The sequence below is a fragment of the Polypterus senegalus genome, chromosome 1, assembly GCF_016835505.1.
Source record: "Polypterus senegalus isolate Bchr_013 chromosome 1, ASM1683550v1, whole genome shotgun sequence".
In the NCBI taxonomy this organism is placed as follows: Eukaryota; Metazoa; Chordata; class Cladistia; order Polypteriformes; family Polypteridae; genus Polypterus; species Polypterus senegalus.
In genome coordinates, this window is record NC_053154.1 from 192,995,219 (window position 1) to 193,021,937 (window position 26,719).

The 26,719-nt window shown below is 38.5% G+C and overlaps 1 protein-coding gene across 4 annotated transcripts in view; it reads left to right on the forward strand.

Annotated features, from left to right (window-relative positions):
* The window catches only part of LOC120537137 (LIM domain containing preferred translocation partner in lipoma), a 451,145-nt gene that overhangs the window by 350,116 nt on the left and 74,310 nt on the right, over nucleotides 1-26,719 (forward strand). For 3 of the 4 annotated variants that reach the window (XM_039765830.1, XM_039765839.1, XM_039765849.1), the window contains one exon: nucleotides 5,928-6,066. In XM_039765830.1, the coding sequence (XP_039621764.1) occupies nucleotides 5,928-6,066 (139 nt within the window). Of the gene's footprint in view, nucleotides 1-5,908; nucleotides 6,067-26,719 lie in introns of all 4 variants that reach the window. The other variant, XM_039765857.1, reaches the window with a different exon arrangement.

The following is a 26,719-nucleotide window of genomic DNA, read 5'->3' on the forward strand; positions in this document are numbered from 1 at the left end:
ATCCAGATCGGAAAATGTCCAATTCCATTGCCTCAAAACACCACTCACATCTTCAGTTATTCCCAGTTTCAAGTAAAAACTAACAGCGTCTGAAACCTAGGGTGGTAGTATGTATCGTGATCGTGACTGAGAGAATAAAAGTGAAAAAAAAAAGGGTAACTTTTACAAGTACTATAAGGTGGGCCAGATCTACGAGTTTTTTCGTAGGCTATGGTAATTCTAGTGTTAAGGGACAGAAACTGTCAATTTAGTGGGCATTTTTGACTTTTGCCTTCAATTAAGCTTCAACACTGCTTTATAGGTCAAAATGAGCAACTGCCCCTGCAATTACTTCAGGAGATATTTCTGCCTTGCTACTTTTTCATTGCCCCCAAATTGAAGATGCTTTCCTGATTTTTCCCAAACAACTAATTGCCAATATACAGTATGAGGTTACAGTAAACTAGCTTCGAAGCTGTTTTAAAGTCTTGATACACGACATACACTCTTCACTTGACAAGTGCTTTATCATTTATCACTGCATTTATTACAGCTCTTACATTTGAGATAGATCCTTTGTTACAGAGACCATACTACCATGCTTCTAACCGTTTCTTCTGTCCTGCTTCTCCCGTTCCCACATCTTTGTCTTTATTACATTCCTATTCAGGCCTTTATAGATCTTTAGGACCATCTGGTGACTTCAATATTTCAGGCACATTTTCCAAGGAGCCCAGCTGTATTACTTGACGTAATTTTCCTCACTACTTTCTTGATCCTCTTTTTTGAGATCAACTAGTAAGCTCCTTCAGTTTTTTCAGTTATGTCTTATTTCCACCTTGTAGCTAACTATGAATATTCTTCATTTACTACTTCAGAATACTGTTGTGATCCTGTTGTCCTTAGTTAATCTTAAGGCTTTTAAGAGCTGTTCAGAAAATGTTTTTATCTTGTACGTTAGATTTTTTTTACATCAGATTCGAGAGCTTGAAAATATTACTGTTCCTCATTTTGCAGCCAAAATTAACTCTTTGCTTCTTGTAAATTCACAGCTACATATGTTTTAGCATTTAATTGAGTTTGTGTATATGACTTTTTTATCTCATATCCATTGTTTTTGCTGTTGCTTACAAGGAATGCTCTTATCAGGTTTCCGATTTCATATTAATTGATCTGCTGATTCGGATACCAATTCTGATTTTTTTTTCCCTTTATCCATTTAAAAACGTTTTACATTAATCTCCTGTATAACCAAACAGTAGCCTTATGTCCTATATTAAAGTGTATTTTTAATTAATATATAGACCACAGGTATTAACTGTTCATTTTGTATCCATAAAGTGAAATTCTGTAGGCTTACTGTTCAGTAACCATGAAATACGAAAATAAAGTTTCCTTAAATACGTACTTCATTTAATAAAATAGGTACAAAAATACTGTATTTATCCATGAGTCATATGGCATAAAAAAAAAATAAAATACATCTCATAGTTACAAGCTCTCCTATTCATTTTTTTCTGTAATGTACTTATCTGGAACAAGACTTAATTAAAAAAGTAGTTTTCACCATTTCTCTAACAGCAACAATTATTTATATATACATACACACGTGGACAAAATTGTTGGTACCCTTCAGTCAATGAAAGAAAAACTCAAAATGGTCACAGAAATAACTTTAATCTCACAAAAGTAATAATAAATAAAAATTCTATGAAATTTAACCAATGACAGTCAGACATTGATTTTCAACCATGCTTCAACAGAATTATTTAAAAAATAAACTCATGAAACAGGCCTGGACAAAAATGATGGTACCCCTAACTTAATATTTTGTTGCACAACCTTTTGAGGCAATCACTGCAATCAAACGATTCCTGTAACTGTCAATGAGACTTCTGCACTTCTCAGCAGGTATTTTGGCCCACTCCTCATGAGCAAACTGCTCCAGTTGTCTCAGGTTTGAAGGGTGCCTTTTCCAGACGGCATGTTTCAGCTCTTTCCAAAGATGCTCAATAGGATTGAGGTCAGGGCTCATAGAAGGCCACTTTAGAATAGTCCAATGTTTTCCTCTTAGCCATTCTTGGGTGTTTTAGCTGTGTGTTTTGGGTCATTGTCCTGTTGCAAGACCCATGACCTGCGACTGAGACCAAGCTTTCTGACACTGGCCAGCACATTTCTCTCTAGAATCCCTTGATAGTCTTGAGATTTCATTGTACCCTGCACAGATTCAAGACACCCTGTGCCAGATGCAGCAAAGCAGCCCCAGAACATAACAGAGCCTCCTCCATGTTTCACAGAAGGGACAGTGTTCTTTTCTTGATATGCTTCATTTTTCCATCTGTGAACATAGAGCTGATGTGCCTTGGCAAAAAGTTCAATTTTTGTCTCATCTGTCCATAGGACATTCTCCCAGAATCTTTGTGGCTTGTCCACATGTAGTTTGGCAAATTCCAGTCTGGCTTTTTATGATTTGTTTTCAACAATGGTGTCCTCCTTGGTCGCCTCCCATGAAGTCCACTTTGGCTCAAACAACGACGGATGGTGCGATCTGACACTGATGTTCCTTGAGCTTGAAGTTCACCTTGGATCTCTTTAGAAGTTTTTCTGGGCTCTTTTGTTACCATTCATATTATCCGTCTCTTTGATTTGTCATCAATTTTCCTCCTGCGGCCACGTCCAGGGAGGTTGGCTACAGTCCCATGGATCTTAAATTTCTGAATAATATGTGCAACTGTAGTCACAGGAACATCAAGCTGCTTCGAGATGGTCTTATAGCCTTTACCTTTGACATGCTTGTCTATAATTTTCTTTCTAATCTCCTGAGACAACTCTTTCCTTCGCTTCCTCTGGTCCATGTTGAGTGTGGTACACACCATGTCACCAAACAACACAGTGACTACCTGGAGCCCTATATATAGGTCCACTGACTGATTACAAGATTGTAGACACCTGTGATGCTAATTAGTGGACACACCTTGGATTAACATGTCCCTTTGGTCACATTATTTTCAGTCTTTTCTAGGGGTACCATCATTTTTGTCCAGGCCTGTTTCATGAGTTTATTTTTTTAAATAATTCTATTGAAGCATGGTTGAAAATCAATGTCTGACTTTCATTGGTTAAATTTCATAGAATTTTTATTTATTATTACTTTTGTCAGATTTAAGTTATTTCTGTGACCATTTTGAGTTTTTCTTTCATTGACTGAAGGGTACCAACAATTTTGTCCACGTGTGTACATACAAACATACATGTACACACACATACAATCAATTAATTGATGTTGGCAGTTAAACAATGCTTAAATGTAAATATACATGCATATATCTATATAATATAATCGACCAAGTCGCCTGACCATGGGGAACATGTGGCGGAGCCCCGCCCGCCAACTCTAACCCTCCTCCTGCGCCCACCCTCGCTCTCGAGGCATGTGCACTGCCTGCATTTTGTGCCCGCCCCCATCACATCAACAAACACTTCCTCAGTTGCTTTGGTGTCTGCTACAGTGCACACATGCGCCTCTGAGCCACGTTGACTTTTCATTGTTCTTTTCGGTTCCGGCTGCTTTGCTTTGTTAACAGGTCTCTCTCATTGCTGTCCTCTGACCCACGCTGACTTTTCATTGTTCTTCTCGGTTCGGGCTGCATTGCTTTGCTAACAAGTCTCATTTTTGCTGTCTGTCCCCACAAGCTTCTGTTCTCCCTGTTGTTTCTGTACCCCCTCTTTTTTTTACTTTGTTAGACCGACACCGAACCCGGAGTGATGGCCGCCACCCTATCGCGATGCTGAATAGGGGATTGCTGAACTGTGTCTTTCAGGAAGTGTTCACCCATCAATGAATAATTATGCGGCGTATGCTACGCCACGGGTTGGCTATATATATATATATTTTACAATAATCCAAAGCGCATGCACATACTCACTAACTGCATGTGGACAGTTTGGGCATCACTTCAAACGAAAGCAAATCCGGAACCTTTTTAAAAAAGTGTAACGGGAATAAACCACCAAGAATGAAGTCACCTTTCTCTGAAAGGCTGTAAGTTTTCGTGTTCCCTAAAATCCTGCATTTTAAGGAACCGTCGGAAGTGCATATCAGATTGTTACAAAGAATAATCATTAATATGATACAGTACTTAAAAAGCCCATTGTTTGGCACTATAAACTGCTTGCATTGTACACAAAAGCATATATACTGTAGGGTGGGGGAAACGTAGTTCAGTAAAACAATCTGACGAAAATAAACACTGTCATTATTATAATACAATGGGATTTGGCACCCAAAAGGCATATCAAACAGTACCGTCTGGGAATATTAAAGTAACACTATGAAGTACAAATAATCCTTACATTTACAGGTCTTAAAAGAATTAATCTTTTAATGTAAAATCACACACAATTTTTAATTGAAGAATTTTAGCTGGGTGAAGAGCACCTAACAGATAATGCACTGTGCACCAGATTAAGGGTAAATAGTTAAAACAATATACAGGGTGGTCCAGATCTAATTATGCAGATCCAGATCCTCTGGATGACTTTGATTTATCCAGCCCAAATGAGGGCGAAACACGTGTCGCGTACTCTTTGCATTATTTGCAGCATTCCATGATCATCTACTTGCAACTGGTAGGTAACCAACCACGCAATTCAGGTCTGGACTCAGACTACGAATGCACATTAGTGTGTGTGTGTGTGTGTGTGTGTGCATATATAATTATTATTTACAATACATATTCACAGCTGCGTCTTTCAAGAAGTATTTCTTTCTTCTTGATTTCTGAATTCCTTTCTCACCATTTTCTGTTCCTATTCTTACACCACTGTATGCTACGGTGGGCGTCATCTAGTAGGTTTTAACCATTTTAAATCATTAATTGCACTACTGCTTTTTGCTGTTAAATATTCATCGACCATATTTATACAGGTGTGTTATTTTTTCTTCATTGTATCAGCTAGACATTTGTAATTCTTGAAGTGTAATTATAAAATATGGATTACCATTTTAATTTCATAGTACTTGTTTCTTACCAACAGTTATGCCGTATGACCCTCAACAACAAATAATAAACACAGTTTAAATCTTTTAAAAAGCCTATTGTTTACTAAGCAGCAAATTTGAAATTTTTCTTTATCTTTTTCCAGTTAAAGCTACTACATTTTAAACAAGTTAGCTGTCCAAATTCAAGTGGTGTCCATTTTAATTTAAAGGACAAAATAAAAAAGTCTGAATTCCTTAAAGTAGCTTTTCTTGCCATTTGTCTAATTGCACAATGACTTCTCTGATTCCTTTTTTTTAGTTTATTACCAAACTTTTTTTAAATGGAAAGGCTAATATTTCAATCGTCTCTCATTCACTACTTAAACAAACCTTCACTCTCTTCTCTTTGTTTACTCTATAAGAAGTTTGTTGCAGAAGAAAAAAAAATGCATGCTCACTTAACAACCATGATACCTTGTGTAAAGGAACACTTCAAATAAATTACCATAAAGCTTAGAAAAGCTGGTCTTGAAAATATCAATTTTTGTGATTGATCTTTTTACCGATAACCAATCAAGTCTTTTTTTTGTGTGTGAAAATCAGCCAATCGATCTGAGCATCCCTATTACTTACAGTGTGCCACTTCCTTTTGATCTTCATTATATGAGCAATTTGTTCAAGCATTTTTTTTAAAAGTAAAGTTTAATACAATGAGTGGCTTGTGTGACAGGAGATGCTCAGCTGTAACTGATCTAATGATATATACACAGTATGTCATATTTGCTTTCATAACTCCTTGCATCATACTGCTTTTTCATAGTAAATGCAATTTTAAATGTGTATGTGCATACTTCTAAGTTTTTGTTATTACACTGTAGAATTAATGTACTGTCTGTAGGCCACTTGAGAAGATCTGGATGCTACAGTACAATTATGTTTATTTGAAAGATGTACCTGTTTTCTTCAGAGTGGATTCCAGGCTTCTGTGCCCTCAGTGGGAACTCCAACCCCTAGCAACTCAGGAAGTAGGCCTGAAGATGAATTGGAGCTCCTCACCAAGAAAATGCTGTATGATATGGACAACCCCCCTACTGAGGAGTATTTTGGTAAGTTACATGGAATTTCAGGATGTGTTAGTGAACGCCTGTTTAAAAAAAAAAAAAAGTGTGATTTAATTATGTAGTCTATTGCCAAGGAAAATAATGTGTATTACACCTTCATGTTTACCCACCTCACTTGTTACATACAATTATGTGCACTCGGAAGTAGCTGAACTCTAATAGCAAGCATGCTGTTTTCTTTGTGTGTTTCAAAATATTTTCAAAACTAAATGACAAGGAAGAAATAAATGGGTTTTGTTAAATGTATATTATTGTACTATTATATTACCAACACTGAAAAAATTATATTTTAGATTTTTCCATTGAACACATAGACAACTTAACTGTAATGTAAATGGACAATGTGAATAACATTTTGGTGCTGTTATATTAACATTCATTTTTTTAAGCAGGATATGCAGTAAACAATATGACATTTAGGTAATTTGTTAATTATTACAATGCTGTGTCCCCATTGCCTCTTCAAATGTAAATGTAACTAATATCTTGCTCTGGTAGCAACAATGCAACAGTCAGAAACATGAGATGAAAATACTGATATTTTGTTTTCTTAAAACTTTAAAATCTTAATTCTTATTATTTCTAACTACACTTTGCTGTCTACTTATGCAACGAGTTTTTAGTCCCATACCATATCGTTGGTGAGAAATGAGAGAAGTAAGGTAAAAAAAAAATAAAAATTTTCATTTAATAATAGAGCCATTACTGATACTCTTCTAATTGTTTTTACTTAAATCAAAGATGAACTCACTGATCATTCAGATTTTCCTTTCTTCACAGCAAATGCAAGGAACTGGCATGCAATACATTGCACTTTTAATTTTATCTATATCAGCTATGAAAAAAAACTCTGAGTTGAATTAACAAAGATTTATTATACACAGCATTGCCAGTAGACTCCAGTTTCTTTCCTTTTCGTTTTCTTATTATTACACTGAAGCAGAAGGCAATTCGGAAGCTACAGTACCTACTGGATTATTTATGAAAAAGCAATTACGCATATTCCTAGATAAGCTGCTACATAAGTTATGGCAGAACTTGAATGTGTCAAGGAATGGGCACACAAGAATGTAAGAATGGAATATTAGAAAGCCCCAACCTTTTATTTATTGTTTCTGTATATTGTCAAAGTATTGAAATAAATGCCAACTGATTTTCAGCTTGTACGTGGAATACTCTTTCTAGCATGTTTGGTTTTGCAATTGAAATCAAGACTTACTTTTCCTGCACGTATGTTGTCAAAACAGACAGCAGAAAACACATAAATTATGCCAGCTTTTTTGCTCAAATAAATAATTTTCTCTTAATAAGTAATGAAAACATTTTTAAAAAGCCCTGTTTTGTAAGGTCTTTTGAGGGTAAAGGAGAATTAAATTTGGTAATGCATGTATCAGTTCTCACTTAATACAGATATTGCTTTTCTATCCCATATGACTTAGGCGCATTTTAATTTGAACTAGATTTAAATTCATTCAAAGCACAGTGGACATTTTCAATTTACTGTCTTTTACATGTACCTGAAGTTAACTTTTTTTGTACCCTTGTTTCAGTTTTATTTATTTACTAGCAGGAGTACCCGGCGTTGCCCGGGAATCTATGACCGGTGAATTTCCCAAATGAAAGAAACAGAACATAGAAATAGAAAAACAGTTTTCTGATTCACATTTTATTGTAAGTTCCTCCACTCTTGATTCTGTCTGCTGTGGCATTTCAGATGCCCTTGAAATAGACTTTCTTGTGGCATCTGAAGTGGACCTTCCAATTCTACGTCTTTTTTTCGGTGGCGTGGGTATATTAGCGAAAAGCAGGACAATTATAACGTGTTACATGGTATTACATACAGAATAAGCATCATAGTGAGATGAATTTACGTTATTTACAATACGTTGGAAAGCGATCAAATAGCACCAGTCAGTCAGAAAGAGCAACACTGAAATCATACTGTGAGTCGAAAAGACAGCAAATAGCAACACAAATGCGGAAAGCCAGTGAGAAAGAGTAGCACTGAAACCGTACTGGGAAAAATGGCGAGGAGGGGTGCTCGATTTCTAAGGAGTGTCTGTGTTGAACCGTGATGCCATCTAACGGACGTTGGCGATGGTATCTACAGAGAGAAGTGACATACAACTGGTGCTGCTTTTGGGGAAAATGGTGGGGGAAGGATGCTGTCTTTTTAAGGCGAGTCTCTGTTCAAACGTGCTTGCATATAACGGACGTTGGCGAATGAAATACAGTACTATCAGTGTGTGTGGAAGTGTGACGTGCAGAAACGCGGGTGTGTCAGCCAGTCACTTGCACTGGGTCGTTCACGTTTTACATCGATACGGCAGTTCCCCTTCACCCAATCAAAGCAGTCGGCCTTCTCATACTTGGACACTTTTGCCATCTCTTGGCAATTTAAAAAAACATAGGTAAAGAGCGGCGCACAGGGACCAAACGTGCCGCTAGATGTCGCCGCTGTTAACGTCTTGTTGTAACGTGCGGCCATCTTGTTGATGATAAGTATGGGGACGTGTGCTGAACGTTGTGTTGGTGAAAAGGTGCCATGTGCTTCATCACGAACATTTTTCCCAACCAAATGTACCTCATGACCTCCTCCTGGTCACAAAGGAGCCCCATCCCCAGTTTGGTGGCGATTGGACGCCCAGTGCAGATTTGTATGGCGGACAAACAATCATACATACACACACACACACACATACATTCATCGACTCTGCTTTATATATTAGATTAATATTTTTTTATAATTGCATCTTTTAAATTCTAAGTGCCAGGCTTTTGTAACTTGTACAAAGGTAAGTCACTCTCTTCAGATTTGCACTTGTCCATCCAGACCCAACTTAGGTCAGACAGCACATTGGCTGGGCCGTAAGAACCAGGTTTAACAGCATTAGACCACACTGTGCCTAATGAGCCAGTGATCCAACAGCTAACCACCATAATGTGTTTTGTAGCACTAACTTTGTCTCTTCATGATATTTTGTTAGGTTATAACATCTCAATTTTGCCCCTAATTGACCTTATTTAAAAATATATTTGTTTAGCTTTGTAATTATGCAATAGTTAATTTTCAATTAGTTCTTCATTTATGTAATCACTTGCTCTTTATGTACTTGTACATGAATCCTTTGAGGCAACTTTAGCTGCATGAAATCTGCAGTTCTTTATGCATTAATGTTTTGATTTTAAAGTGATTCTTTCTACTGGTGTTTTGTAACAAACTGTGCCTGTGGAAAAGAATGTCATACTTGGTCATTGTATAAGTAAATATCTTCATTTTGACTCAGGCTTGCTGGTTTTCTCATATTTAAATGGAAATCAGAAAAAGCCTGATGAGCGCATGACATGTTATGTGATGTGATAGTACACTGTGCTAAAAACAGCAGAGTTCGAACAAAGAAATCATAGTGCACTCTAAATGGGTCTGGAAAGAACTGCACTGCCACCCTACTGCATACAGAATGTCAGCTGCTTTTGTAAAGAAAAGAAGAAAAACATTTAGGAAATGATACCCTTTTGTCAGGTACAGTAAGTACCTCATAGACATGCTCACAGAAACTACATCGCCTTGCTGTCTGTACCATCAGGTGTTGTCCTACGAAGCATAACCAGCTATGTTCACCTGAGTTCAATGTAGATCATAATAAGTCAACAATAAAATAAGTATAACAACATGCAAGATAAATGTTTTATTATACAGTGTAAACCTGTCAGAACAAGGTCAAACAACCACAGGCATATGCATCAAAACACTAGAGCTATACAGTATTGAAAAGTATTTAACTTCAACATATTTGTCCAATATTGTGTTTATTTTCATTTTCTTTCTTGTCCCTATATGGCAGCTGTGCGCAACCTGCGCGCAAGGACTTTGCGGCGTGGGCGTGTATATAAAAGTGTACGTAATGGCGGCCGTGCAGGTGTAGGGTCTCTGGACTCCAGTGACGGCTCTGATTGACAGCAAAGAAGTAAAGCCTGACCAAATTCCTACCGTCCGTTTTTCGGGCACTTTAGACGGGCTGTTGCAGGAATTCGCTAACCGTTTTCAAGATTTCGAAAAGATTTCAGCAACAATAAGACTCGTTGCTTCTCCTCATCTGGTGGAGACAGAGAGTGCACCGTTACATCTACAAATGGAGCTAGTAGAGTTGAAGAACAATGAGCAGCTTGTGAAAAAGTTTACGGAAGAAAGCGACCTGCTGGATACGTGGAAATCAGCAGTAGAATACCCACAACTACGAGAACTGGCCAGGAACATTCTCGTTCTTTTCGAAGCACTTATTTGTGTGAAGCAGCGTTTTCAGAATGAAATATCTGAAAAACAGGTACCGTTTTGTCCTATATGACGTTTCGTAGACATTTTTTTACATATGTAGACCAGTAAATTGAATATTGTCAGATATATCATACTCTGTTTTAATGTGTAATCTGTAAATTTTTACATAAATCATAAAACATTATTAAGTTTACTTGGACTTACTGGCGGCCGTTATTAAAGTAAAAAGTCTGTAGTGCGGCCGTTATTAAAGTAAAAAGTCTCTAGTGCGGCCGTCAATAGCGGAAAGGTTGCGCATGCCTGCTATATGGTAAACAATCTGGCCAAATGTTGCAATTGCATCTGGTCATTTAAACACAGTATTATAGAACTACCAGTAATGGCGTACTGCACGATAATGTGCAGTGAATACACTTACAGTTTTCATCTTCTTCCTCTGCACGTTCAGCATTTGTTTACTCAGAGGTTGATGCACTTGCTTCTTCCTGAGCAGCTCTTCTTTTCTCCACCCCAGCTGCCCACTTCTTCTCTTCTGTCGTCAGCATCTTTTCGCATTAAAACTGGTTTAAGTTATTGTTTGTGTTGCTATTACTTAGTATGTTTTCCTTAATTTTTCACTTAAGCTGGCAATTAAGTCTTCAATCCGCCTGAAGAATTATTTAAGATATGAAGAGGTAGAAGAAGTGACGGCGAAGGTGGTAACGATGATATCTTCTACCTATCTGCCTCAAGAATGATTTAAGATATGAAGAGGTAGGGGAAGTGAAGGCGAAGGTGGGAGGTTATGAGAATGACGTCCGTACGCAAGTGCTGCACAGCCGCCCTGCTGCACGCTGCCGGCAGTTGATTGTACAATAAAATAAAATAAAAATAAAAACAGTAGAAAAATCATCACCTCGAAAGCAGACAGTAGAGTACACATAGTACATGTGTACCAAATTTCAGGTCAAACGGTTTGCGAGCGACATGAGATTTAAAATCTTGGACAGACAAACGAACAGCCTCAGTAGCGTATTATAGAAGAAGATTACAGCTATTGTCAGAAAAAAAGAACAAAATGCAGTAACTCATTTTATCTTAAACAGATAATTACCAAAGCATGAGCCCACAAGTTTGAATGAAATAAAAGCTGCAGTTCAATAGATTTGAGTAGCAACAAAATAATTCAGTTCTTTACAGGATGTGAGGACTCATTTATAAACGGTGCATATGCACAAAAATGTTGCTTACGCCCATTTCCACACTCACTTCGAGATGTATGAAAACTAAACTTTGTATAAAACTACTTACATTTTCACTGCAGCCTCATACCGTGCATACTCAAGTTTCTGCTAGGTTTTGCAAATGGGTGGCACCCAGTGACAAAGCAGTGCTATTGTTGCTGTGGTCTTTATCTTTTAAATTCACATCCATAACATTGGCTGTATCAAATACACTGATATTAATTGCATATTGTTTACAATATAATGGTGCATGGAACGGCGAAGTTATTACAACTACCAAAGCTGCTTTAGCATTGTTAGAAGACATCACAAATGGAAGAATTAGAACAGAGTGCATATTTATAGATAATGATGACTGGCTTCTAAGTCGATTTTGATTCCCAGATGCTATCATCTTGGAGCTATGTGCTGAACTGGCGCCAGCTTTGCAAAGGCAGACTTTAGTCAGAAGTCAAGCAAAATGACACATTTGTTGGCAAATTAAAAAGATTACAATATGCAAGCTTTCAAGGGAACTCGGGCCCCTTCTTCAGGCAAGATGTATTACAGAAACTGGAATTCCCTGTGTTTATATAGAGCAGGGGTGCCCACACTTTTTAGGCTTGCAAGCTACTTTTAAAATGACAAGGTCGAAATGATCTACCTACAGTATAAATGCTATATATATATATATATATATATATATATATATATATATATATCTTTAATGCCAAAAACAAGAAATCGACTGCAGAAACACTAAACGCAGTATACAGCATTCCATGCAATTCGTGCTCAGCGGTATACATAGGACAAACTTCAAAAAGAATCGCAACACGTATACAGGAACACGCAATGCCGTCAGAAGAAAGGACGCACTGTCATTGATCTATAAGCATACTAAATCAACAGGACATACATTTAATTGGGACGATGTACAAGTAAAATTTAAAGCCAATAATAAAAGTGCTAGAGAGCTGGCTGAATCCTGGTTATCAAATGAGAATGCCATCAAAAGACACTTGGACATAAATCCAGCATATACAAAATTAAGAAGAACTTATTCTTAATAAACAAGACTTTACTCCCAACAACCTCACCCCCCCACGGACCTAGCCACCACCCCCCCTCCCCCTGTAAGGTATTGCTATATATTACCTTTGTTTCTTGTATGTCTAAGCATTATCCTCTGATGAAGACCCCTGGTAGGGGTTGAAAGCTCAGGAATAAAAACTACTTTATGATACGTGATTCATTTTCTCCCTTTGTGGATCTCCAACTGCTAATATGCAAACCGTATCACCGTATCTCTTCCATATATATATATATATACAGTAATCCCTCGCTATATCAAACCGACTTCAGCGGCTTCACTCTATCGCGGATTTTAAATGTAAGCACATCTAAATATATATCACGGATTTTTCGCTGGTTCGCCGCTTTCTGCGGACAATGGGTCTTTTAATTTAGGTTACATGCTTCCTTAGTTTGATTGCCCAGTTGATTTCATACAAGGGACGCTATTGGCGGATGGCTTAGAAGCTACCCAATCAGAGCATGTATTACATATTAACTAAAACTCCTCAATGCTAAAAGATATGCTTCCCGCGTGGCGCTTGTTTTGTTTGCTTCTCTCCGTCTCTCTCTGCCTGACGGAGGGGGTGTGAGCAGAGGGGGCTCTTTACACAGTGGCTGTTTGCCTAGAAGATAGGACGCTCCTCTACAAAATGCCGCTTTATCGCGGTGCTTCTGTATACTTAAAAGTACGTAATGATTTTTGATTGTTTGCTTTTCTTAGCGAGCTGCTCCTTTGAAGATAAGATATGTTTGCATTCTTTTAATTGTGAGAAAGAACTGCCATCTCTGTCTTGTAATGAAGCACAGTTTAAACGTTTGACTAAAGGGTGTTATTTCATGTCTAGGGGGCTCTAATAATGTTAACAGTGTGGGAGAGTTTATAAGGGCTTAAAATATATAAAAATAACCATACAAACATATGGTTTCTACTTCAGCAGAAATTCATTTATCGCGGCAGAGTCTGGAACGGATTAACCGCGATAAACGAGGGTTGACTGTATATATATATTTTTTTTTTTTGTCTGGGGTGGCGACCCGGCCGGGACACCCAGGAGGACCGGAGGAGGGCTTGCGCCTTCCCCAGACCATCTGGGGGCGACCGCCCTCGTTCCTTTGGGGGCCACGGGTACAGGGCTTTGAAGCTCCACCCTGTAGGGGCCTGTGGTCACCAGCAGGGGGCGCCCCCATGCCTTTGGAGCCCTGGACCTCAGCACTTCCGCCACACCAGGTAGTGCTGGGGGGAAGAGGAGCAGGGACACCCGGAGTGCTTTCGGGGTTGCAGCCGGCACTTCCGCCACACGGGGGTGTGTACGTGGAAGATTGCCAGAACCCACCTGGAGCACATCCGGATAATAATAAAAGGGGCCGCCTCCCTTCATTCAGGGTGAGAGTCGGGAGCGGAGAGGACTGAGCTTGCTGGAGGAGGCAAGGAGGCGGCCTGAAGAAGAGAAAGTAAGGCATTGTGTGGCCAGGACTTTGGGGGTTTTGTGGTGCACCTTGTGACTTATTGCTGTAAATAAACGTGTTTGTGGGTGAAATGAACGTGTCCGCCTGTCTGTGTCTGGGCCAGCCTCCAATATATATATATATATATATATCATCCATCCGCTTCCACTTATCCGGGGTCAGGTCGCAGGGGCAGCAGTTTAAGCGGAGAGGCCTAGACTTCCCTCTCCCGGCCACTTCTTCCAGCTCTTCCGGGAGAATCCAAGGCATTCCCAAGGGTTGTGTATAAATTGGATGGAGGAGGTTACATTTCCTTATTCTCAATTAACACTAGAATCAGCAAAGCCAACGAAAAAACTTGTAATCCCAGCCCACCTTAAATCCCTTTGCACCTCTCCGTCAGTGTCGATCAACACAAGCAGCAACCATCCCATTACCCCATCCCCCCACCCACCGCTGCAGCTCAATTCACAAAGATACACTGAGCACTGAGAACCTTATCTTGGAGTGAATTGCCCAGAGTTGTAGAGTACTTATTTTGTGCTATTAGGGTAAAAGACTATGCCAAAGTCTAAATACCTATGAGAAGATAATATTCACAATTAAGTGAATTTAACATTAACTTTCTAAGACTGGCTCTTACACTTACTTTTTCACTCAAGGCTTCAGCAGTTTCACTTTCCTTGAATAAGCAATGAGAAAGGAAAATTGTTGTGTTCTTTTAAACCTGATGTAAATTTTTATGTAATTTTATTTACTGCTGTTTTAAACTTTTATGTACTTGTAAAACTTAATGAGATTAGTTGTGTCCTGAATTGTAAAACCATATGACTGAAAAAGTCTGCACAGTCAAAAGGCAACCAAATAATTACCTTGGTAATGTGTTATATGATGGAATTCTGAGTTATCCAGAAGAATTCTGTTTTTTGCACTTTTTTTTCTCCCAGTTTTGATCTCTCCCACTTTAATCATGTTGTCTGTTCTACTCCCCATACATTCGGGGTGTCAAGCTCAATTTTATTCAGGGCCAAAAACAACAGTTTATGTACCAACGTGGGCTGGAATATATAACAACAGACTACTATTACCTCTTTTACTTTGCAAATAAGATACACAAACAGCTCTCTACTCATCAAAGGCATACTGTATATTCTCCCTCACATCCCCGCTGAAATTGCCATCTTTCTTCATCAGATTTTCTTTTCTTGGACATTGCAGCATGTTTTATCAGCGGCCTCAGGATCAAAATCAGCACTGAGTGAAAAAACAATGCCCGCACCAGGGCCAGCGCTAGCATTTTTGCTGCCCTAGGTAATGGCTCCAAATTGTACTCTCCACACATTTTTAATAAATGAGCCAAAGAAAACTATTTAATACAGATATTAGATAAAATGTTAATTTGATGTAATTTTTTAGAAACCAGTGTGTTTTTATGTATAAAAATGTATAAATGCAAATTATACATCAATATAACAATATCAAATAATTTGGTTTGATTTATGGTACTTCCATTTTATAAACTATGCCAGTTTTAACAGGTAAACAATGATATATTTAATTAAAAGGAACACATGATTGTTCCATTGTATGATCAGAGTTTTGTAACATTTTCATTAATTTCATAAAATATCCACACTAATGCCAAAACAGAATAATAATAACAGTAATGTAAATCAGGCGTGATGTACATGTATTAAATATGTAAAATATGCTACAATTATAAAGTGTATGCAGACTACTTCAGCAATTAAACAAATCCAGCTTTGTGGGTTTTGATCCCTCATATTATGAGGATTCATAACAGACACATAAGCAATCTTTCTTAAACTACTCAAACTGTTTTGCTTACAAAATAAAGGAAGAAACGAAAAGATATGTTTGTATCCAACAGGACAGCCATGATTATTCAATGTAATCAACTAAATGACTAAAAATGTGATCTAATTTAATTTTCTTCATTGACTAATTATCCCTGCACTTCCCCCACATTGCATGTCGGCATGCTATGACTCTCTGTACTGTTTTTGAGAAGGCTGCTAATGCTGAGAGCTGCACCATATTCACCAGGTTCCCCCAAATATCACGCAAAATTTTTATTTTTGTGGGAGAATTTTAATCAAAAATCTAAGAAAATAGATGTTCATTATATAAGAAACAAAATGGTGTATCAAAACAGCATTACCTCAATGAATTTATATTGAAAGCACCCAGGAAGTATAGCACAGAGCAAGCCAACAGTACTGTAAATAACCCACTTACACTTAGCTGTTTGACAATAGTTTTTCTAGTACTGTGCAGCTGGTGAACTTGAGAAATTCATGTTTGCAACTAGCGCTGGGGGAAAAACTTAGAGGCAGTTTTTCTTCAGACAGAGCAGATAATCTGTCTGCTAAATGCACTTAAAGTACACACATAGTGAGAATATTGAAGAGGCTGTTGACTGCACAACTGATTACATCAACTTCTGCATGGACATTGTAGTTCCAGTAAGAACAGTACGCTGCTATGCTAACAACAAGCCATGGATTACAAGTGACATCAAGGGCCTTTTGAACCAGAAGAAAAGGGCTTTTAAAGGTGGTGATCAGCATAAGCTCAAGCGCGTGCAGAAGGAACTCCGAGTCCAGCTCAGGGTGGCGAAGGAGCAGTACAGGAGAAAGCTGGAGCAGAAGTTGCAGAATAACAGCATGAAAGAAGTGTGGGATGGGATGAAGACCATCACTGGCTGCAGCTCGAAGCAGGATGCCACCATCGAGAGAGATGTGGAGAGAGCAAACCAAATGAACAACTTCTTTTAATAGGTTTGACCACCCTAACCCACTCTCAACTCGGAGTACTGCATCCTCCAACCATCCTTTTGCTGATACCAGAATAGCAGAGACATCCCCACCCACAATTACAATTACAGCAGCGCAGGTGAGCAGAGAGCTGAGGAGACTTCGTGCCAGCAAAGCAGCGGGTCCAGATGGAGTATCGCCACAACTGCTGAAGGCCTGTGCGCCGGAGCTGAGGAGTCCTCTACAGCACATCTTCAACCTGAGCCTGGAACAGAGGAGAGTCCCGAGGCTTTGGAAAATATCTTGTGTCACCCCAGTCCCAAATGTTTCACGTCCTAGTGAGCTGAATCACTTCCGGCCTGTTGCTCTGACGTCACATGTGATGAAGACCAAGGAGCAGCTGATGCTTCATCACCTGAGGCCACAGGTCCGCCACACCCTCGACCCTCTGCAGTTCGCATACCAGGAGAAGATGGGAGCGGAGGATGACATCATCTATATGCTACACCGATCCCTCTCCCACTTGGACAGAGGCAGTGGTGCTGTTAGAATTATGTTTTTGGACTTCTCTAGCGCCTTCAAAACCATCCAACCTCTGCTCCTTAGGGACAAGCTGACAGAGATGGGAGTAGATTCACAACTGGTGGCATGGATCGTGGCCTATGTTACAGACAGACCTCAGTAAGTGCATCTTGGGAACTGCAGGTCTGACATTGTGGTCAGCAACACAGGAGCACCGCAAGGGACTGTACTTTCTCCGGTCCTATTCAGCCTATATACATCAGACTTCCAATATGAAGTTCGCTGATGACACTGCTATTTTGGGCTGCATCAGGAGTGGACATTAGGAGGAGTATAGGAAGCTAATCAAAGGCTTTGTTAAATGGTGTGATTCAAACCACTTACACCTGAACAGCAGCAAGACTGAGGAACTGGTAATGGATTTTAGGAGGCCCAGGCCCCTCATGGACCCTGTGATTATCAGACTGTGTGCAGAGGGTGCAGACCTGTAAATACCTGGGAGTGCAGCTGGATGATAAATTGGACTGGACTGCCAATACTGATGCTCTGTGTAAGAAAGGTCAGAGACAACTATACTTCCTTAGAAGGCTGGCGTCCTTCAACATCTGCAATAAGATACTGCAGATGTTCTGCCACATGTTGTGGCGAGTGCCCTCTTCTACGTGGTGGTGTGCTGGGGAGGCAGCATAAAGATGAAGGACGCCTTACGCCTGGACAAACTTATTAGGCTCTATTGTAGGAATGAAGCTGGACAGTTTAACACCTGTGGCAGAGCGACGGACGCTAAGCAAGCTCCTGTCAATCATGGAGAATCCACTGCATCCACTGAACAGTGTCATCTCCAGGCAGAGGAGTAGCTTCAGTGACAGACTGCTGTTACTGTCCTGCTCCACTGACAGACTGAGGAGATCGTTCCTCCCCCACACTATGCGACTCTTCAATTCCACCCAGGTGGGGTTAACGCTAACATTATTCAAAGTTATTATCTGATTTTACATGCATTTTTATTACTCTATAATTTAATATTGTTTTTTGTATCTGATTTATGTGAATTTCCCCTTGGTATTAATAAAGTATCTATCTAAAAAGCTGCTCCAATTATTATGAGTGCGCTTAAGTAAAATGAGTTTTAGTGCCTAGTCTAGTCTGTTCAGTGCACTTGCTTGCTTTATTTCCAGTATAGTTGCATTTTCATCCTTTGCCAAATATTTATGAGAGGGCCAGCAACTTACAACTGCTTTAACTGTCATCTCATTGACCCGAAAGAAAACTGCTTATTACCATGTGTCTGAATTGAGCAGCAATAACTTCCTGAATAAATATAGGTCAACTTTATATTAGTTATTTTTAGATATTTTTCTCCAGTCATCACATTGTAAGTACATGACATTCAATAAATGATCAGGCTGAATAAGAGAAGATGTATTTTTTATTTCAGCGAGGTTGGCACTGTTGATCCAAACTAAAAAAGAGTGTTTGGCAATAGCAACATGCTGCCCTCCACCTGCTGGGGAGTTGGCTTTTTTGAAAAGAAATATAGTTTCTACTACAGTTTGAAATATAAATTGCATAGTCTAAATAGCTCAGCATAATCCTGGTTTTGACATTAAAAAAAGTTATAAAAAAAATAAGCAAATCTTAAGTAAAATGGTCCTGGGCTTTTTTCACATTCTCTCTCTCTCTCTCTCTCTCTCTCTCTCCCCGTCTTGTCAAAAAGGAGTGCCCAGGGAAAGCAATATGCACATTTAAGTGAGTTTCATCTATGAAATGTTCGACAATGTGAAGGTTTTCCCTCACTTCTTAATTTTTTTTTTTATCAGAATTGTTCTGAGTGAATTTGTGTGTTTGTTCACAGGGTTTTGATGGACAGTTATGTGGTAACCTACCGATTATAATACCTAGTAGGATGCTTTTCAAAAAGTGAAAAATGCCAGACAACTATCAAGAATTTTAAACAAACTAACAGATTTACATGTGCATCGTCAGCTGTTCTCATCATTGTTTTTGCAAAAAAAAAATAAATACATAAGTAAAAAATTGCTATTTTAGAACAAAGCATAAAGCTATAAGTTATAAATATAGTAAAGTAGAATTGCACTACTGTATTTTTTCATTTATCATTAACAGAAAATAAAAAACATAATTTTTATAGTTAAGAGATTTGAGCTACCCATCTCCTCAATTTAAGATGAACTTTTTAAAAATGCATGTGAAATGAGCCTTCTAGTGGATCAATTGTGACACTGAAATTTAAAGAACCCAAAAGCCTAAATTTACTCATGTTTCATGTTGACTGCTGACATTAAGTATGTTAGTTACTATTATTAAAAAAAAATCCTTTTTTTTTTTTACTTAAATTATTTTATTGCTGACTGCATTGTTTGTCTTTTTGTTGGAGTTATTTTACTTGTTTCTTCATATCCTGATGTTTTCAAATTCTAGATATAAAATTATTCAGTAAATGTTCAAATACAGTACACATGGATATGCCTACTTGATTTATTTAAACAAAAGCAGTTTACAAAATAATCTTTTGTGGTAACCCTAGTATCCAAAATCTGCATCATACCAATGCTGAAGTAAGGATGCAAGAAATGTTAAGGACACACTTTCTAAAATGGACACAGTACTAAAATAAAAGTAAAAATACAAACTTCCACCTAAAGAAAACAAAGTAGGATTTTCAGCTAAAAAGTGTCTTAGTGAAGCCTAATACATTACACTTAGGGAATTGGAAGACCACCTGTAAAGGGTGCCCTGGTCAGTGCATAATGGGGTGAAAAGTTGCCATCCAGATACAGGTGATAACCTGTTGCTAAACCTACATTAACATGCAGCATGGCTAGATGGCACCTAATTACATAAAAAATAAGTACACTGGTTATGGATCACAGAGACTCAACTTGGAGTTGGTCAGAAAAGTATTGTGATGGTAGGATGTCAATCCCTGACACCTGTGCAGCTTTAAAAAGTGAGCGCAGTAACACTGGTGTCAAACCAGTTGTACCTAATGAGACCGTCACATCTTTGGTGTCATGGTAAAACACTAAAGTTCTTTATGGCAGTGTGACATGTCATCTCATTTTCATTGTTTTCTTGGTTATTCTTTACAAGTAGGAAGTTTTCATTCTAATTACAGGTTAGCAGATGTGGTGCACTGTGCTGCACAAATAAATGCAAGCGGACACTGGAGGCACATGTCATTCAAATTCAGACAGAATAAATATATGAAATACACCTTTAAGGCATTTTTTGAGAAAACTAATTGTTATTGTGGAATGTATGTAACATGTTTTCAATACAGTACTCCTTAAGTGAACTGCATTAAAAAATTCCAAGGGGTGGACCTGGCCACCGGCCTTGAGTTTGAGACTATACCCTATAGAAACCCTTACTATACTCTTCCACCTTGTCCAAGACGGCCTATCTCCACGTTTAAATGCAGTCCCCTGCTAAGTTGAACTTAAAATATTTCAATATTTCTTGACTTGGTTCAAATCATACATTTACAGTATAATATCTAAATATTATGCCGGAGCTTGATGAATTGCTAATATCTTGAAATGAGCTGTAGACTGATTGGTAATCTTTGTTGAAGCATGTATGTATATAAATATTTTAGATATCTTCAAACTCATTATTTTAAGATATCATTAATTAAATTGGTAGTGAAGTTAATTGAACTGAAGATATCTTGAATGAAGTGTAAAGCATCTTAAACTTAATTAAAGATATCTGGAAGTCAATTAAAAAAAAAAAAGTTTAATTCCTCTCAGCTTGCTTGCCCTGATCCAGGCACAGAGGCGGCACACTTTCTCTGCCTTTGAAAACTCATGTCAGACTACTTTGGCTGTTGTGTTCTTACAGTAGGTATTTCTATACACAAAGTTATAACAGTGCAACATTTCATATTCTGTTTAACTTTCTTAATGTGTATCATATTCCTTTACACTGAGAAGCTGTGCTTTTCAAAATTATACTGTGACAATGTGACCAAAATTTAACTTGCTCACAAACTTACTGTGTATAATGGGACATTTATTAAAAACTTTTTTTATGAAATTTATTATCTTCTTAAATTATTCAGATCCTTAAATGTGCTCAAATTTTTACTAGATTAAAAGGTCTACTTGTTCATCATGTTCCAGTCTGTATTTTCACTGCAAGCTCACTTGCTTAAGAAAAAATTATAAGACAAATTTATTTATTTTTTAGTTGGCATATATCTTAAGGTCAAATGAAAATGTTTTATATTTTTGTGAACATTCTCAAAACTATTTTTTTATATACTGAAATTCTAATGTTTTATATACAGTAATCCCTCGCTATATCGCGCTTTGACTTTCGCGGTTTCACTCTATCGCAGATTTTAAATGTAAGCACATCTAAATATATATCACAGATTTTTCGCTGGTTCGCGGATTTCTGCAGACAGTGGGTCATTTAATTTATGCTACACGCTTCCTCAGTTTGTTTGCCCTGTTGATTTCATACAAGGGACGCTATTGGCGGATGGCTTAGAAGCTACCCAATCAGAGTATGTATTACATATTAACTAAAACTCCTCAATGCTGTAAGATATGCATCCCGCGCGGAGCTTGATTGTTTGCTTGTCTCTTCCTCTCTCTCACCCTCTCTGACGTTCTCTGCGCCTGACGGAGGGGCTGTTTGCTTAAAAGATACTGATGCTCCTCTAAAAAAAATATTTAAAAGCACACGTATTGATTTTTTGATTGTTGCTTTAATCTCGCCTCTCTGACGTTCTCTGCGCCTGACGGAGGAGATGTGAGCAGAGGGGCTGTTTGCACAGAGGCTGTTTGCTTAGAAGATACTAACGCTCCTGTAAAAATGCCGCGGCAAACTTAAAAGCACAAGTATTGAATTTTGATTGTTTGCTTTTCTTTTGAAGCTCTCTCTCTCTCTCCCTCTGAAATTCTCTGCTCCTGAAGAGAAGATCTATTTGCATTCTTTTAATTGTGAGAAAGAACTGTCATCTCTGTCTTGTCATGGAGGACAGTTTAAACTTTTGACTAAAGGATGTTATTTCATGTCTAGAGAGCTCTAATAATGTTAACAGTGTGGGAGAGTTTATAAGGGCTTAAAATATATAAAAATAACTACACAAACATATGGTTTCTACTTCGCGGATTTTCGTCTATCGCGGGGGGGTCTGGAACGCAACCCCCGCGATCGAGGAGGGATTACTGTATTGTGAATTTTGTTTAATGTGAATGCAATCATTGTATCTTTTGTATATATAGTGGGATGCAAAAGTTTGGGTAACCTTGTTAATAGTCATTATTTTCCTGTATAAACCGTTGGTTGGTACGATAAAAAATGTCAGTTAAATATATCATATAGAAGACACACACAGTGATATTTGAGAAGTGAAATGAAGTTTATTGGATTTACAGAAAGTGTGCAATAATTGTTCAAACAAAATCAGGCAGGTGCATAAATTTGGGCACCGTTGTCATTTTATTGATTCCAAAACTTTTAGAACTAATTATTGGAACTCAAATTGGCTTGGTAAGCTCAGTGACCCCTGACCTACATACACAGGTGAATCCTATAATGAGAAAGAGTATTTAAGGGGGTCAATTGTACGTTTCCCTCCTCCTTTAATTTTCTCTGAAGAGTAGCAACATGGGGGTCACAAAACAACTCTCAAATGACCTGAAGACAAAGATTGTTCACCATCATGGTTTAGGGGAAGGATACAGAAAGCTGTCCCAGAGATTTAAGCTGTCTGTTTCCACAGTTAGGAACATATTGAGGAAATGGAAGACCACAGGCTCAGTTCAAGTTAAGGCTCAAGTGGCAGACCAAGAAAGATTTCGGATAGACAGAAGCGACGAATGGTGAGAACAGTCAGAGTCAACCCACAGACCAGCACCAAAGACCTACAACATCATCTTGCAGCAGATGGAGTCACTGTGCATCGCTCAACCATTCGCACTTTACACAAGGAGATGCTGTATGCAGAGTGATGCAGAGGAAGCCTTTTCTCCCCACAACAAACAGAGCCACTTGAGGTATGCTCAAGCACATTTGGACAAGCCAGCTTCATTTTGGAATAAGGTGCTGTGGACTGATGAAACTAAAATTGAGTTATTTGGGCATAACAAGGGCGTTATGCATGGAGGAAAAAGAACACAGCATTCCAAGAAAAACACCTGCTACCTACAGTAAAATATGGTGGTGGTTCCATCATGCTGTGTGGCCAGTGCAGGGACTGGGAATCTTGTCAAAGTTGAGGGACGCATGGATTCCACTCAGTATCAGCAGATTCTGGAGACCAATGTCCAGGAATCAGTGACAAAGCTGAAGCTGCGCAGGGCTGGATCTTTCAACAAGACAACGACCCGAAACACTGCTCAAAATCCACTAAGGCATTCATGCAGAGGAACAAGTACAACGTTCTAGAATGGCCATCTCCGTCCCCAGACCTGAATATAATTGAAAATCTGTGGTGTGAGTTAAAGAGAGCTGTCCATGCTCGAAAGCCATCAAACCTTAATGAACTAGAGATGTTTTGTAAAGAGGAATGGTCCAAAATACCTTCAACCACAATCCAGACTCTCATTGGAACCTACAGGAAGCGTTTAGAGGCTGTAATTTCTGCAAAAGGTGGATCTACTAAATATTGATTTCATTTCTTTTTTGTGGTGCCCAAATTTATGCACCTGCCTGATTTTGTTTGAACAATTATTGCACACTTTCTGTAAATCCAATAAACTTCATTTCATTTCTCAAATATCACTGTGTGTGTCTCCTATATGATATATTTAACTGACATTTTTTATCGTAACAACCAACAATTTATACAGGAAAATAATGACTATTAACAAGGTTGCCCAAACTTTTGCATCCCACTGTAGTTCCTGTTTGCCTGTTGTAGCGGGGGGGAGGGCTTTAATTAATGTAACACCCATAGGACGCACATGCACTGTACAGCAGACTCCTCGCAAAAGTTTGATGACACTTTTGCAGGTAAGACGCTTCTCAATACTCTCCGTCTCTCGTGTAAGCTCGTGTAAGTTTTGAATTAGTGCTTTCTGTCTGAAACTGCATAGAAACATCACGTAATATTGTTATTAATGTATTTTGAGGTTCTGTCGTCACTTTTGGTCGGCAGAAATGGATTTTAAAAGTGTTTTTTTTTAATGGAGATCCAGCTTCATTAGCATATTGTTTGACTTGCTATAGGAGACTGAGAAAGCGCCTGATGCTGCGTGTGCTGACTGTGCCCCTTACTGCTTGTTTTGTAGAATAAATGGCAGAATCCGAATATTGGTGTGTCTATCTTCCCTTAAAGCATCAGCAACCATTCTAAAGTCGCTACACATGGCAAAAGTATCAGCGCCAGGCAGAGACGGGTGAAAGCATAGTTTAACTACTGGGTCCAGCCCAGATAGAAAAAAATAGATATTATGTGAGAAGCACTGGGGAGGCCGCTCAGTTCCTTGCAGTCAATGAACTGGCTCTGCGTGGTCTCAATCACGTCGGTGGGGAGGGGGACTTTTCCTTAAGTTCTTTGATTACGCGATCAAAAAAAATGCCAAACTTGCAGAAATTGTAAAATACATCCCAGACAACGCAAAATACACATCCAATGTAATTCAAAATGAAATAATTGAGACTCTTGCCAAAATGGTAGTAAAAGATATCAGGACCAAATATAAAAAAGCTGACTCTCCTGGACTTTGCATTAAAAGTGATGGTACCAGGGATCGCTGTAACATTGAGAATTTGTCTCTAGTGATTAGATTCGTCCAGAACTCCACCCCTAAAGAACACCTGATTGGCTTAATTGAACTGAATCAGCTTCATGCTGAATATATTTGTAACCAAATTCTGTCACATCTCTCTGAGCTAGGTTACAGCCCATACAATTTAGTGTGTCAGTGTTTTGATGGTGCTTCTGTCATCAATAGGGCAAGGCATGGTGTCCAGGCTTTGTTACAAAACAAAGTTGGTAAGTACATTCCATATGTACACTGCTTCAACCACCAGCTCCATTTAGCAGTGATACATGCAATGGAATCAGAAACTGTGGCTAAGAAGTTCTTTGACTGGTCAAATTCATTGAACAAATTTTGTCACAGACATTATGTTTCACACACATACAATACACCCACACTGAAAAGACTTCTAGAAATGGACCAGTCATTATGATGTCACAAAGTCCATTGTCAACAATGAGGACGCTATAAGGGGGCTTCTGTCAGAGGTAGCAGAGGCTGACACTGCCCCTTTTGACATTTGTATAGAGGCATGTGGACCCAATTAAAAAAAGCAGAATTTCTTCAATACAGGACAATTCCTCCTTCATGTGCTTGATGTGCTGAAACCAGCCAATGCAATTGATCATTTCTTTCAGTGTGAAAGTAGGCCTACCAATTCGCTCAAAAGGAAATGGAAAGTTAACTCACTGCTTGATGATAGTTTTGTCGTGTCTACGCCTGGGCATGGTGACTCTAAAGAACAAATTGCTCCTAATCAGACTTTAAAAAGGGCTATGTTCAGCATTCTTGATAGAGCTATTCTAGAAATGGAGACAAGATTCTCTCAGAGAAATGTTAAATTATTGAGGGCCACATCGCTTCTCCTGCCAAAATCAGAATTATTTCTTGATCATTCTCTCCTGAAACCACTTCAGGCACTTGCAGGCACAGAGCAAAACAGCATGAGCTTGCAAAATGAAATTGCTGTGGCAAAAGTAATGTTGATCAATAAACTGCCAGCTGATGCTAATCTCTCTGAAGTATGCAAATACATTCAGCAGTACAAAGAGGCCTTCCCTATGTTGCACTCACTATATGTTACAGCACTCATCATTGGTGTGTCTTCAGCTGCATGCGAAAGCTCTTGCTCTACTTTATCTACTTTGAACCGCATTCTCACTTCACTCCGCCGAACAATGCTCTATCCAAGGAAGAGAAATTCTGGCACATGAGTCATTCTGGCACATGAGAAAAACCTCACAGAAAATCTAGACATGAATGAATTTATTTCAGAATTTGCCAAGAGTAACTGCAGACTGGTCCTGTAGATAAGATCCAGGTTAAACACTGGAACTGATATCCTATAGCCTCCCTGATGACTACAATGAGCCACGTTTCTGTTCTTGCTCTCATATGTTGTATACATTTGACTTTATTGATATTTACCTTGTAGATGTAGTTCTATATTTGTTCACAAAAAAATATTAATACAAGATTAAGATTCATTGCCTCTGTTAATTTTATTGAACAATAAGTTATGATTTATGCCACAATTTTTGCTTTTATATGTTAGATAAAACTATGTTATTATTATTATATGATCCTCCTACA